Source organism: Sus scrofa, chromosome 9, assembly GCF_000003025.6.
Source record: "Sus scrofa isolate TJ Tabasco breed Duroc chromosome 9, Sscrofa11.1, whole genome shotgun sequence".
Taxonomy (NCBI): Eukaryota; Metazoa; Chordata; class Mammalia; order Artiodactyla; family Suidae; genus Sus; species Sus scrofa.
The window spans coordinates 17590612-17602927 of record NC_010451.4 but is presented as its reverse complement, the minus strand read 5'-3'; the positions used below and the strand labels follow the sequence as shown (position 1 = coordinate 17602927).

At 42.1% G+C, this 12316-nt stretch overlaps 1 protein-coding gene across 24 annotated transcripts in view; it reads left to right on the top strand.

Moving 5' to 3' along the window:
- The window catches only part of DLG2 (discs large MAGUK scaffold protein 2), a 1971427-nt gene that overhangs the window by 1944490 nt on the left and 14621 nt on the right, over positions 1–12316 (top strand). For all 24 annotated transcript variants that reach the window (XM_021102325.1, XM_021102324.1, XM_021102319.1 and 21 more), the window contains 3 exons: positions 5033–5083; positions 6083–6184; positions 10601–10773. In XM_021102325.1, the coding sequence (XP_020957984.1) occupies positions 5033–5083; positions 6083–6184; positions 10601–10773 (326 nt within the window). The remainder of the gene's footprint in view (positions 1–5032; positions 5084–6082; positions 6185–10600; positions 10774–12316) is intronic.

The window sequence follows — 12316 nt, the reverse complement described above, 5'->3', positions numbered from 1 at the left end:
ATCTGGCCCAAGAATAGTGGGTCTTAGAGATAATTTCAAAGAGGGAGAGGCCTTTGAGCTGATCTTTGGAAAGATGAGGCATTTGTTAGCTCAGTAAGCTGAAGAAGAAACTTTCTAGGAAAGTCAGTGGCAACACCAAAGACAGGGAGGCTTAGGACATACAGCTTCCAGAAGGTGCCATTGTGACATCAAAACAGGCTAGATTTTTCTATTGAATTCCTGGCTTTTGCTGTAGTCAGTTAGTTTGCTGACTAACTTTTTATGTTTTGTGAATAGCGGTATAAACAAAAACAAAAAAGACCCTTTTCTACTCATGTCTGGGTGCTATTTTTTTACTCATAGAACCATCCATGTCTGCTCGGGGAAAAAATGGCTTAAAAAAATAGTCACTGGTTAGAAACAAAGACGCAACCCATGTGTTTCACAGCTTCTGAGGGCACCATTCACAGTGCATTCTGGAGGTACAGATTATGTCAAGCATATATTTTACGAAAAGTACACATACGCACATAAACTTACACCAACCTCAGTTTCTAAAAAATAGCTCAGACCTTTGCTGCACCATCTCAAGAACTATAGAAAAATTCTTTTTCCAAAGTCCAACTATATATAGAGCACTAGGGCATGCAGTTAATTACAATGTAATAACTGTCTCGTTGTGCAAAACACCATCTCAAAACTATCTTAATTAAGGGTAATCTCAGATTTCTGTCTGTCAGCTCTGTAGCAGAGTGCAGGCATACATTTGTGCTTGCTCTGCATCGTCCCTCTCCATCGGCCCTATATGCAGAGGCAGTAAAGACCAAGTAACTGGAACAGAGACCTTGCAAATCTCTGCAAGCAGAAGACCTACCTTCCCCAAAGTTCAGGAAAGCTCTTTATATGTCATTATGGTTGTGGGAGAGCTGATGATTACCCTTCTAACCCATTGGTGCTCATTAGTTAAGTGGGATTTTGAAGGATCTTGAAGAAATGAGCGGAGTGAAATTTAAGTACTGAAATGAGGGCGCTCCCAGACTTTCCTGAAAGTCTGGACACAGTCAAAATGGCCCCGATGTTATTATTCTATCTCCATTCTTTGCAAGTATTGCCCTTATATTTCCTCTGGTTCTTTAGCCTTTTCAAAGCATTTTTACTGTATCTATTATCTCATTTGATTTGTGCAACAAAATTATGAGGTTATACCTTATATTCATATCCCATTTTTACAGATGAGGACACAGAGTTTCCAAAGAGCTTCATATCTCATTAATATGATGACCCTGCAAGTCCAACCAAGATATTTTCATTCTGAAACATACATCTTCTCTCTTTGTTAAAGTTTATAATCCGAGCCACTTCACATTTTACATTTTACCTAGTACATTTCAACTATTTCAGCCCATCTATAAAATTAATACAAGCAGCAGCATAGCATTAACTCCATACTAAGCCTGATTTTAAGGGCTCTGTGTATAGTAACAGATTAAATCTTTTGAAGATCGTTTGAAGACACCGAATCACTAATTCACCATGTGACCTTGAAGAAATCACTGAATGTTTTTGCACCTCGGTTCTCTCCCACGCAAAATGAATAGCTTGGGTTAGAGCAGAGATTTAGGAAGCAAGTTTTAATCAAGATTGCACCTTTGACCGACTGGTAATGGCTGCCCAAAGAATTGTATGGGAAAATATTGAGGCCAAGTGAGGTTCACTCGAACAGTGAGAGATTTGTGATGCAGGTCGAGGATGCAGCAAGGAGCTCGACGCCGTTTGCTACACACTTTCCATCTATAAACCATGTGAACTCCAAACCCTTTCTTGGCACTAATATTCAATAACTCTAGGAACCTAGTTTGTTCTTCATAATTATCAAATGCAAGCAGTAAATGCCAAATTTCGGGCATTAGATGTCCTGCCACTGGTCTTCACTTCCCCTCGTCTCTTTTTTCTACTGTTGAAAAAGTTCTAAGGAACAACAACTTGCTTTTCCCTATTATGAGGGCCTCTTGGGGCCCTACTCCAAATCCCTCTTATTGTGACTTGCTTGCAGTTGAATGGTGGCATTTGGTGGAGATTGTCACAGAGGCCTCTGCTGAGTCTCTGCCGGCTGCCGTCATCCACCCCCAGCCCTGTACCGCTCTCCCATTTCCAGCCATGCAGTTGCCAAAACAAGACCAAGTAATTGTTTGTACCCTTGTGTCAGCTGTTATTCCTAAGTGCCCACACCTCCTAAGCGAAAAATAGAAAAACTACTAAGGATGATTGTTTTGTGGAGATGACGCAGCAGCATTTAAAAAAAAAAAAAAAAGTTGGTGTCTGCAGATGGAGCACCTTATGGCCTGTCAGTGAATCTGACCTGGGTTCAGCTCCTACCTCTGCCACCCACCCTTCGTTCATTTCAAAGTTCTGCCCCTACATTCCCAGCCCCCACTGAGAATTCGACGTCTCTGGCTTTTTTGAGACAGTGACATATCCTCAACAAGGAAGCAAAAAAAGATGGGGTTTTTAAATCTTGACTCCACTCCTTACTCAATGAGGAAACAAGCCCCATCTCTGAGCTTCAGCCTCTTCATCTGTAAAGTGATCATCCAAGCACCAACCTCAAAAGAAATGGCTGTGAAAAATAGGAGGCAGTGGCTATGAAAGCCTTTTATGGCCTATAAAGTGCTATACAGACATGGACTATCTTTCCTTCATTGCTATGACTTTTTTTCTCCCCCTCGTAGTCTCCTTCCCATTAGTGGTAGGCCTTTCCTTCTTGCAAGTGAAAAGTGGTTTAAGTTGCTGAGTTCACAGCTGTTATGTAACACCAGCCGCCAGAGCATCCCAGCAGGCTTCCTTCCGTAGGCCAGCCCCTGATTGTCACAGGGTCTTTAGAATTGGCATGGGCCTTGACGTAAGGGATGCTGTCACTGTGTCTGCCAGTCTTACTGCTCTGAACCAGAACCAGCCTTTTGTAGGTGAGAGTAAACCAAAAAGCAATGGATAAACAAAGAACTACAGAACTCCCTAACAAAGTTAATCAAAGCTTTGTCACTTTGTCCCAGTTTTCTGAATCACAGATTATATATACTGACACCAAATATTTTAAGGTTTGCCTTTAGAACATCCCATCAGAATAATGTGCAAGGCCATTGGAAAGAGATCCCCATGGGAACGTGAGGTGTTAGATTATTTAGAGAAAACCACACTTCCCAAAGTGAAAGCCCAATAGGCAGAAATGCAAAGTAGAATTTATCTTTGACTTCATTGCTCATCTTGTTTCCTACCACTAAAATCAGAATGCAGATTCATTGGCATCCTTATGTTAAGTGCTGGGGAACAGCAGTAACTGGGGTGGGGAGGGTTCCCAATCTAGTGCAGAGGCTTAGTATCACCTATTTTATTTAAATAAAACCTGTGTTATCCCATGGTGAGGACTCTCCTCTCGCATATTAATCATCCCGTGGGGAGTTCCCAGAAAGTTAGTCTAACATTGCAGTGTTAGTCTGCCATACTTCAATCTCTAAAGTTACGGTTTTTTCACAACCATTTTTACACTTGTTTTGAATTCCTGTGACCTCTATGCATCTCAGGCTTGAGATAACTGGAGCTTAGCAATCAATTGCCTTTATTATTTTTGGACTAGCTTCTGTAAATTTCACCAGTTTCATTTTTTTAAAAAGGGAATCATTTTTTCCTGAATTAAAAAAGAAATGATGAATCTGATTCCTTACATAGCAAACCCCTGCCTGGATGCGGGACAGTCCCCTGAACACTTTCAGATCAGCCAAGCGCTGGTTCCACTTAGAAGGAGCGCCAGTGCATATTTTCCATGACTAGGAAGTAGCCTAGCAGTGCCTTCCTGAGAGTGGGCCCTGCTTGAGGGGAGGTAAGGGAAGAAGACCAGAAAAGGAACCCCACCCCACTCAGGGAAGACATCTGTACTCCACAGCTTTATCCATATATTGCTTGATTTCCCCAAATCAGTGATTATCAAAATTGTCTGGGATGCTAACTCCTTTTATGAAATTTACTCACCCTCCCAAGGCTGTGGTTTCTGAAGGAGGAGCACATTGACTGAATGTGTTTGGGGGGTGTTGAGGAGATAAGGCAATGAGACTCCTCTCCCTTTGCTTTCAGGAGAAACCAAAGACTACCTCATTTTACACTCCTTCTCAAAAAGACCTTTTCAACAGCCCTAAACTATTCCCCACCAAAAGATAGTCCGAAACCCAACGCATATGGGAGTAGAGCCTTCTGGGTTTGCGGCTGAATCAGACTAATCTCGTACCTCGTTCATCAACGGAATAAAATAGATGATTGAAAACAATAATTGCCTAAAACCAATTTACTTTCCATGCTGTGTGTTGACTTGAGGCTCACCATGAATTAGAAAGCTTGCAGCAAGTGATGCTGGAGGGGCTGACACTTACACTACGTTGTCTTTCTAACTTCTCTGTTCAAAAGTTTCAAGGCTAGATTGAGCAGCAGTTAGCACCAGTGATACTGGGTCCTCCTCCATTTTTTTAATCTTCCCAACTGACCCAGTATTTTCTTGATGAATTAACATTAGAGTAAAATGCTCAGAACCCTGTAATGTGCTGATGAAGTTTTTGCCTCAAAAACGAAACAAGCAGACACTTGCTTTGGGGAAATAAAATGGAAGATGAAATAAATGGGGGAATTCTGATAATGTAGCAGAAAACTATTGGATGGACCCTCTCCTTGAACTGAATGGGTTCCTTTTAAGTACAAATGCTGGCTGTGAGGCAGTGGTGCTCCGTTTCTCAGTGTCAGAGGAAGGCCGTCTCGTAGGTCACTACCCTGCTGAATTGCAGACAGCCAGCCTCCGGTTGTGCCTTAGACTTATGACATCAATCACCTGACGCTGTAATAAGGCTAAACAGTTTTATGAGGATAAAGGGATTGGGGGAGTGGTTCAAGGAGGGAGAGAGCAGAGAAATTAACCCTGAACTGGGTCTGAATCCTGAGTTGCAGAGCAGGGCTTGTGTCTGTGGTTTATGACTGGTTGTTAGTCCACTGTAATCTTCCTTTCTTCTCTTCTCAGGAGGGCAAGAAGACTTCATTCTTTCTTATGAGCCTGTCGCAAGGCAGGAAAGTAAGTTTCCCAGCGTGCTCTGGTTCCTGAGCTCCAGACCATAGCAAGTGACACCATTGCAGGAGGGAAAGCATGAAGGACCAAGGAAAATGATGTGCTTAGTTAATACCCAGTGGTCCCCAGGCCAGCAGGTTCCTTGCTCTCCCTTTGGCCCTGCAACCTAGCAGACAACTTCCTGCTGAGCATGGGCAGTGACAGCTCCCAGGGGGATGGAGGGGCCCTCCACATGAATGGTCCTTAATGGAAAGGAGTACATCCAAATCATAAAGAACCTCTCCTATGGGACTGATGGATAAAATCTCTCAGGAGGTTGACCTCCACTCAGTATTGAGAAGGGCTTTCCAACAGACCTATCCTAAGATACAAGCCATTTTCTGGGCTGCTCCAGAAGTCTGTCTTTCTTTTTTCTGGGGGGAGTTTATCCAGAGGCTTATGGCTATTGACAAGGATAACGCTGAGAAAATTCAAGCATCAAAGGAGGAGTTGTACCAAGTGAACTTTAGAGTTCCTTCTAAACCCATGACATAAAGGATTTGGGAAAATCCTAGAAGTGTATGGAGATTATTTTCAGCTGAGGAAAAGAAATTATAAAAACATAAGGCGTCCTTACTACTAATGATTACTTTTTAAAGTCATTGCCTAAACCATGGTCAGACAGCTCCTTTGGAATCTTTTTTCTCCCACTCAATTGACTAAATTCAGTGGTTGTTTTGACATTGTGTAGGCATAACTGGAGAGTAAGCAAAACCCCAGTGAATGTTTTTTTTTTTTCATTGTCAGACACTGCAGTCGCTTTTCCCTGTTAGTAAATTCCAGAAAGTAGACCCAGCCAACATAACTGAGTGTTAAACTTCAGTTTCCCCCATGCAAGGCTATACAGGCAATTTATCCACCAAAGTAATCCCCTCAGCAGTTCTTAGTGTTTGGCAGTTTTGCCTTAAGAACCACCATGGTTTACAAACCTTTCTCGTCATCTGCATCTTCCTTTACTCTCTGCAGTAAACTATACTCGGCCAGTGATTATCCTGGGCCCCATGAAGGATCGGATCAATGATGACTTGATATCTGAATTCCCTGACAAGTTTGGCTCCTGTGTGCCTCGTAAGTATCCTTTCTCTCTTCCAGGAAAAAAAAAAAAAAAAAAAATAGCTTGGCTCCTTTCCAGATGATACAATGTAATGCTGTTCCTCCAGTATTGGTCTCTCCCGTGATTCAAATACTGTGAGTTAGCTACGGATCTGAGTGTCGCGTTTAATTTCCTTTGCCGAACACACTTCCTCTCTGCTGCCATGTATTGTTCCCTATTTAGTTAAGTGATGTAGTCCCTTAGAGGACAGGATGAATCGTTGCTTTGTGACTCCCATAGCATTTAAAATAGCACAGGATTATTGACAGGCATCCGTATGTTCTGAGAGATTGATGGAAATGCCGCCAAGGCCTCTTTTCCCGTGGAACAATGTTACCGAACCAGGTTTGTTTGCCCACCACACAGCAAGCCAAACACTGAGATGCCAAGGTTTGCAGCAGAGAAAGGGTTTACTAACGAGGCGGCCAAGTGTGGAGACTGGAGAACGAATCTCAGGTCAACCTCCCCGATGGCGAGGGGCTCGAGATACTTGTGCGATAAAGGAGTAGGGTGTGGGGAGTGTGAGGAAAGGTGATTGGAAATAAGAAGAAGCTGAGGTAATTGTCACTCTGCAGGTGCAGGGAAGCTACACATTTCTTCATGGGAAGCATGTTCAGAAAACAGCAGCATTAGCATGTTCTGAGGGTAGCGTTTTGGGCCCTTCGTGGACACTGGCACATGCCCAGCTGGAGGGTCGATGGTCCTAACCAGTCTTAACCAGCTCAAGCTCAAACTAGGCACTGACAGTTCTGGGTTCCTGAAAAATAACTCAGGCAAACACATCATCTAGGCTTGTGTGACGCTTGGAAGACACGCAAGGGTTTTTTTTGGTAGCACCAGCTACAGCAAGCTCGAGCACTGAAGATAAGTTACAAGTTTCATGGATCTGACTGATGGTCACCCTTATTACAATAAGAGATCAGAAACAAAGCCATCTATTAAAAGCAACTCAGGATGTCTTCGGGCCATGTGTCAATCCAAACAAACAAACAAAAAAGCCTCTCCCAAGTGTTTTAAGTCTCGGGTGTTGAGAGGATGAAAATAAGAAATTTAATCTATCCTCTAGGCGACTGCAGACTTGAATCTGCTTTCTTGTCATTATAGACCATCATCAGGTCTCCTGGTCCCTCTGATGCACTCAGGGCTACACGCCCTGTAAGAGCCTACCCGCCTTCCCTCCTGCCACCCCACCACACCTCCCACCCCCCACTGCCATCTCTGCTCCCACTGTGTCACATGAAAATGCACAGAGGCCTTCTGTGCATGCAGACAAACCCATCAGGAAATTTTAATTTACTGGATCATTGAGCTCTTCAAGTCTGATCTCAACAAATATTTCTTTCTCACTCTACACTTTGTAAGCTTTATGCTCTGAAGTGTCTCTTACATTTCAGGACTGCAAATGTCACCTGAAATACTGAGGAATAGCAAAAATTGCGAGGGTGCAGTGCTTAGGCAGGAAGGAACTAGGACGCTTGTGCTGTCTCATGAAACTTCCCAGCAAGGGTTCTGGGAAGGGATCTTGCGGTAGAACATATCCTAAGAGAGACTCCAGATAGAAATGATCAAGTCAAACCATTTGAAGCATTTGTAACATTTGTAGCAGCTCCCAGCTTGTTTCTCCACTTTTGAAAGAAAAGCAAAAAAGCAGTCCTTAGGCACCATTTTTACTTCCCCTCCACTTACATATGCTCTTTTTTTAATTAATAGCACTATTTTATGAAAAATCAATGCATGTTCATTGTACTGAACTTGGAAAGTGCTAAAAAGAAAGTTAAACAAGAGAATAAAAAATAGAAGGTTCTCTGGTGGTCTAGTGGTTAGGACTTGGCACTTTCACTGCTGTGACCTGGGTTCAGTCCTTGGTCTGGGAACTGAGATCCCACATGAAGCCACTGCACACTGAAGCCAAAAAAAAAAAAAAAAAAAAACATACTCCCACGCAGTAGCCAGATATAACATCACTGCTAATATTTTCATACATTTCTACCTGTTCTTTCTTTTCATACATTTTCTCCTGTGAGTGGGTCCATATGAGATAGAAACCTTTTATTTTTTGCTTAATATTGTTTAAAATGTTACAAAAATATTTTAAATGATAATTATGTCATAATTAATCCTTTCTCATTTATAGGTATTTTGGGTTTTCTCTACTTTTTAAACTATTATAAATTATAATTAAGATACAATTATAATTAGATGTTATAGTTATTTATAACAAATTAATATAAATGAACATCCTTAAGGATAAAACTTTATCTGAAGTTTTGATTTTTTTTTTTTTTTTTTTTTTTTGGTCTTTTTGCCATTTTGTGGGCTGCTCCCGCAGCATATGGAAGTTCCCAGGCTAGGGGTTGAATTGGAGCTGTAGCCATTGGGTTACGCCAGAGCCACAGCAACACAGGATCCAAGCTGCATCTGCAACCTACACCACAGCTCACGGCAACACCAGATACTTAACCCACTGAGCGAGGCCAGGGATTGAACCCACAACCTCATGGTTCCTAGTCGGATTCGTTAACCACTTAGCCACAATGGGAACTCCCTTGATAATTTTTAAGGATAGATTTCTAGAAAGAATATCTCAGCCAGTGATTAAAGGTTTTTTTAACATTTTTAATGGTCTTTTTTGTTTGTTGTTTTTGTCTTCTGTCTTTTTAGGGCTGTACCCGTGGCATATGGAGGTTCCCAGGCTAGGGGTCTAATGGGAGCTGTAGCTGCCGGCCTACACCACAACCACAGCAATGCCAGATTCGAGCTACATCTGCAACCTACACCGCAGCTCATGGCAACGCCAGATCCTTAACCCACCAAGGGAGGCCAAGGATCAGACCTGCAGCCTCATGGTTCCTAGTCAGATTCGTTTCCCTTGCGCCATGACTGGAACTCCACATTTTTAATGTTAATGATAAATGTTATTTAACCCAATATATCGAAACAGAATTTCAATAGTAATCAATATTAAATCAATGTTAAAATTTTTAATGAGCTATTTTATATTTTTTGGTACTAAGGCTCAGAAATATGATATGTGTTTTACCTATATGGACCAGCCCCATTTTAAGTGCTCTTGAATGGGGCTACAATGACTACACTGAGCACTGCAGGCATAGAATGTGTCTTATTCCTTTCTGTATTCTTATTTTTTAATTTTTAATTTTTGTACAATTGTTAATATAATACATCCTTGAGCCTATTTTATACCCAGTAGTTTGTACCTCCTACTCCCCTACCCCTTATTGCCCCTTCCCCTTCCTGAGTCTGCTTCTCTTTTATTATATTCCCTAGTTTGTTGTTTTTTTAGATTCCACATATAAGTGATACTATACAGTATTTACTTTACCTTTGTTATTTATAATATGAAATTATTTTGCCTTTTCTTCTTAACATTAAGTTGAACCACCTCTAACTATGATTAGAGCTGATGCCTTTTAGTCCCTTCTTAACTGTGATAGTCTGATTTTATGTCTTTTAAAAATCCCTGAATAGGAGTTCCCATTGTGGCTCAGTGGTTAACAAATCCAACTAGGAACCATGAGATTGCCAGTTCAATCCCTGGCCTCGCTCAGTTGGATTAAGGATCCAGTGTTGCCATGAGCTGTGGTGTAGGTCGCAGACGTGGCTCAGATCCCCAGTTGCTGTGGCTCTGGCATAGGCCTGTGGCTACAGCTCCAATTCAACCCCTGGCCTGGGAACATCCACATGCCGAGGGTGCAGCCCTAGAAAATACAAAAAAAAATTCCTGAATATATTTATACTGCATGTCCATTTTTTCATATGAGACTTTTTTTTTACTTCTTTGTTTGTACCATAATCTTTTTTCATGTGCTAGACATTGTGATGCTACACTGGTGAGAACCAAGATTTTATCTTTACAGAACATTAAGTTTTTGTCCTGGCAGGTAATGATTTGCTGACAAATCAGCTTCTTCTAGTTAGGGCTTGGTTTTAGCCTTTGTGACGGAGAGTCTAGAGTAAGTCAAGAATAACCTTCTAAAATGTGGCCTTTCCAGGTCTCAACAAAATGCACAGTCTGGCTGAACCTCAGAGTCTGCTAGCAGTATATACAACCTCTGGATTCTCCATTTAGAAATGGAAGTGGAGTGACTGCAGAGTCCCCTCCTGGGTTTGTCTTCTCTTAAAGATATAGCCCAGCTCTGCCAACTGACTGATGCCTGAAAATATATTTCCATATATTTTGTCTAGTTGATTCTTTACAGAGGGAGGCCAAGACTGGTACCTGCTTCCATGTCAAGGTCCTTCATAGTACACATTTTTGTGTATCTATGTTGAGGGCGTGGTAAAAAAAAAAACATATATATATATGTATGTATAAAGGAAGTTTATGAGTAGAAAGTTACCTTCTTTTCGTCTTTTTTCGTTTTATAAAGATACTACGAGGCCGAAGCGTGACTACGAGGTGGATGGCAGAGACTATCACTTTGTCATTTCCAGAGAACAAATGGAGAAGGATATCCAAGAGCACAAGTTTATAGAAGCTGGCCAGTACAATGACAACTTATATGGGACCAGTGTGCAGTCTGTGAGATTTGTAGCAGAAAGGGTATGTTCACCAGTCACCTTCCATCTCCCCCAAAGAAGGTTCCCAGGTGGCAAACTGCATTTTTGAATTATTACTCTTTTTCTGATTTCAGTTGTTAATTTTGTTTAAATATTCCTTTAAGGCCTCTTAGCAGAGAACCTCATTAGAGCAAGGTCATTCATCTTTGTTCTCATCTCACTAAAGTATGCTGACTGACCTGGTGGGGAGAGGAGGAAGAGGGGCTTATAAACCTAAAGGCAATTAACAGCTTGAAGTTTAGGAGATTAACTTTGTTCTTGATTCACGAATCTTTGGCACAACATTGATTTAAAAAATTTTGTCACTCTTGATTACTTTTTCCTTTTTTTTTTTTTTTTCCTTTTATTTTTCAGGGCTATACCCGAGGCATATGGAGGTTCCCAGGCTCGGGGTTGAATTGGAGCTACAAATGCCGGCCCACGCCACAGCCACAGCCACAGCCACACAGGATCCAAGCCACGTCTGCAACCTACACCATAGCTCACGGCAACACCAGATCCTTAATCCACTGAGCAAGGCCAGGGATCGAACCTGCAACCTCATGGTTCCTAGTCGGAGTCATTTCTGCCACGCCACAATGGGAACTCTACTCTTGATTATTTAGATCAGAATCCTCAGTTCTTTTTGTTAACAGGAGTTAACGTTTTATCTCCCTGAAAACCTGAGATCCTCATGGTGGGTAGGTAGATGAGGAGGCCTGCCTGGCCTGTGGCTGGCAGATGTTCTAACTTAGAGGCGCTATAGTTGCTGTGATCTCCTCCTGCTGATCATTTCCAGGGCATGGAAATGAGAAGCATATTCAAGAGAGAACAGACTAGGAAGGCACTTGAGCATGGCTTTGAGATCTACCTAAAAAAAAAAAAATCCTAATCTCCTATGAGCACAGTTTCATAGAAGAAAAAAAAGTTAGGAGTCAGTTATATTTGTTGTATAAGTAATATTTGTTGGGTTGATTTGATCTAACACAGCCTTGCCCCCCCTTTTAATATATTGGTTAAAAAAGATTATACAGGGAGTTCCCGTCATGGCGCAGTGGTTGACGAATCCGACTAGGAACCATGAGGTTGCGGGTTCGGTCCCTGCCCTTGCTCAGTGGGTTAATGATCCGGCGTTGCCGTGAGCTGTGGTGTAGGTTGCAGACGCGGCTCGGATCCTGCGTTGCTGTGCCTCTGGCGTAGGCCGGTGGCTACAGCTCCGATTCAACCCCTAGCCTGGGAACCTCCATATGCCGCGGGAGCGGCCCAAGAAATAGCAACAACAACAACAAGACAAAAAAAAAAAAAAAAAAAAAAGATTATACAAGTGGGAGCTTCCCAGTGGCTCAGCAGGTTGAAGATCTGATGTTGTCACTGCTGTGGCTCAGGTTCAATCCCTGCCCCAGGAACTTCTCCATGCCACAGGCACAGCCAAAAAAATTTAAGAAATGTTAATGTCTATCTGAGAATACAGTAAGAAGTTGGGTCTATTTTCTTCTCTCTGGAAAGTTAGCTTCTTTAAGCTTCATCATACTGTTTTGAATCAGCCT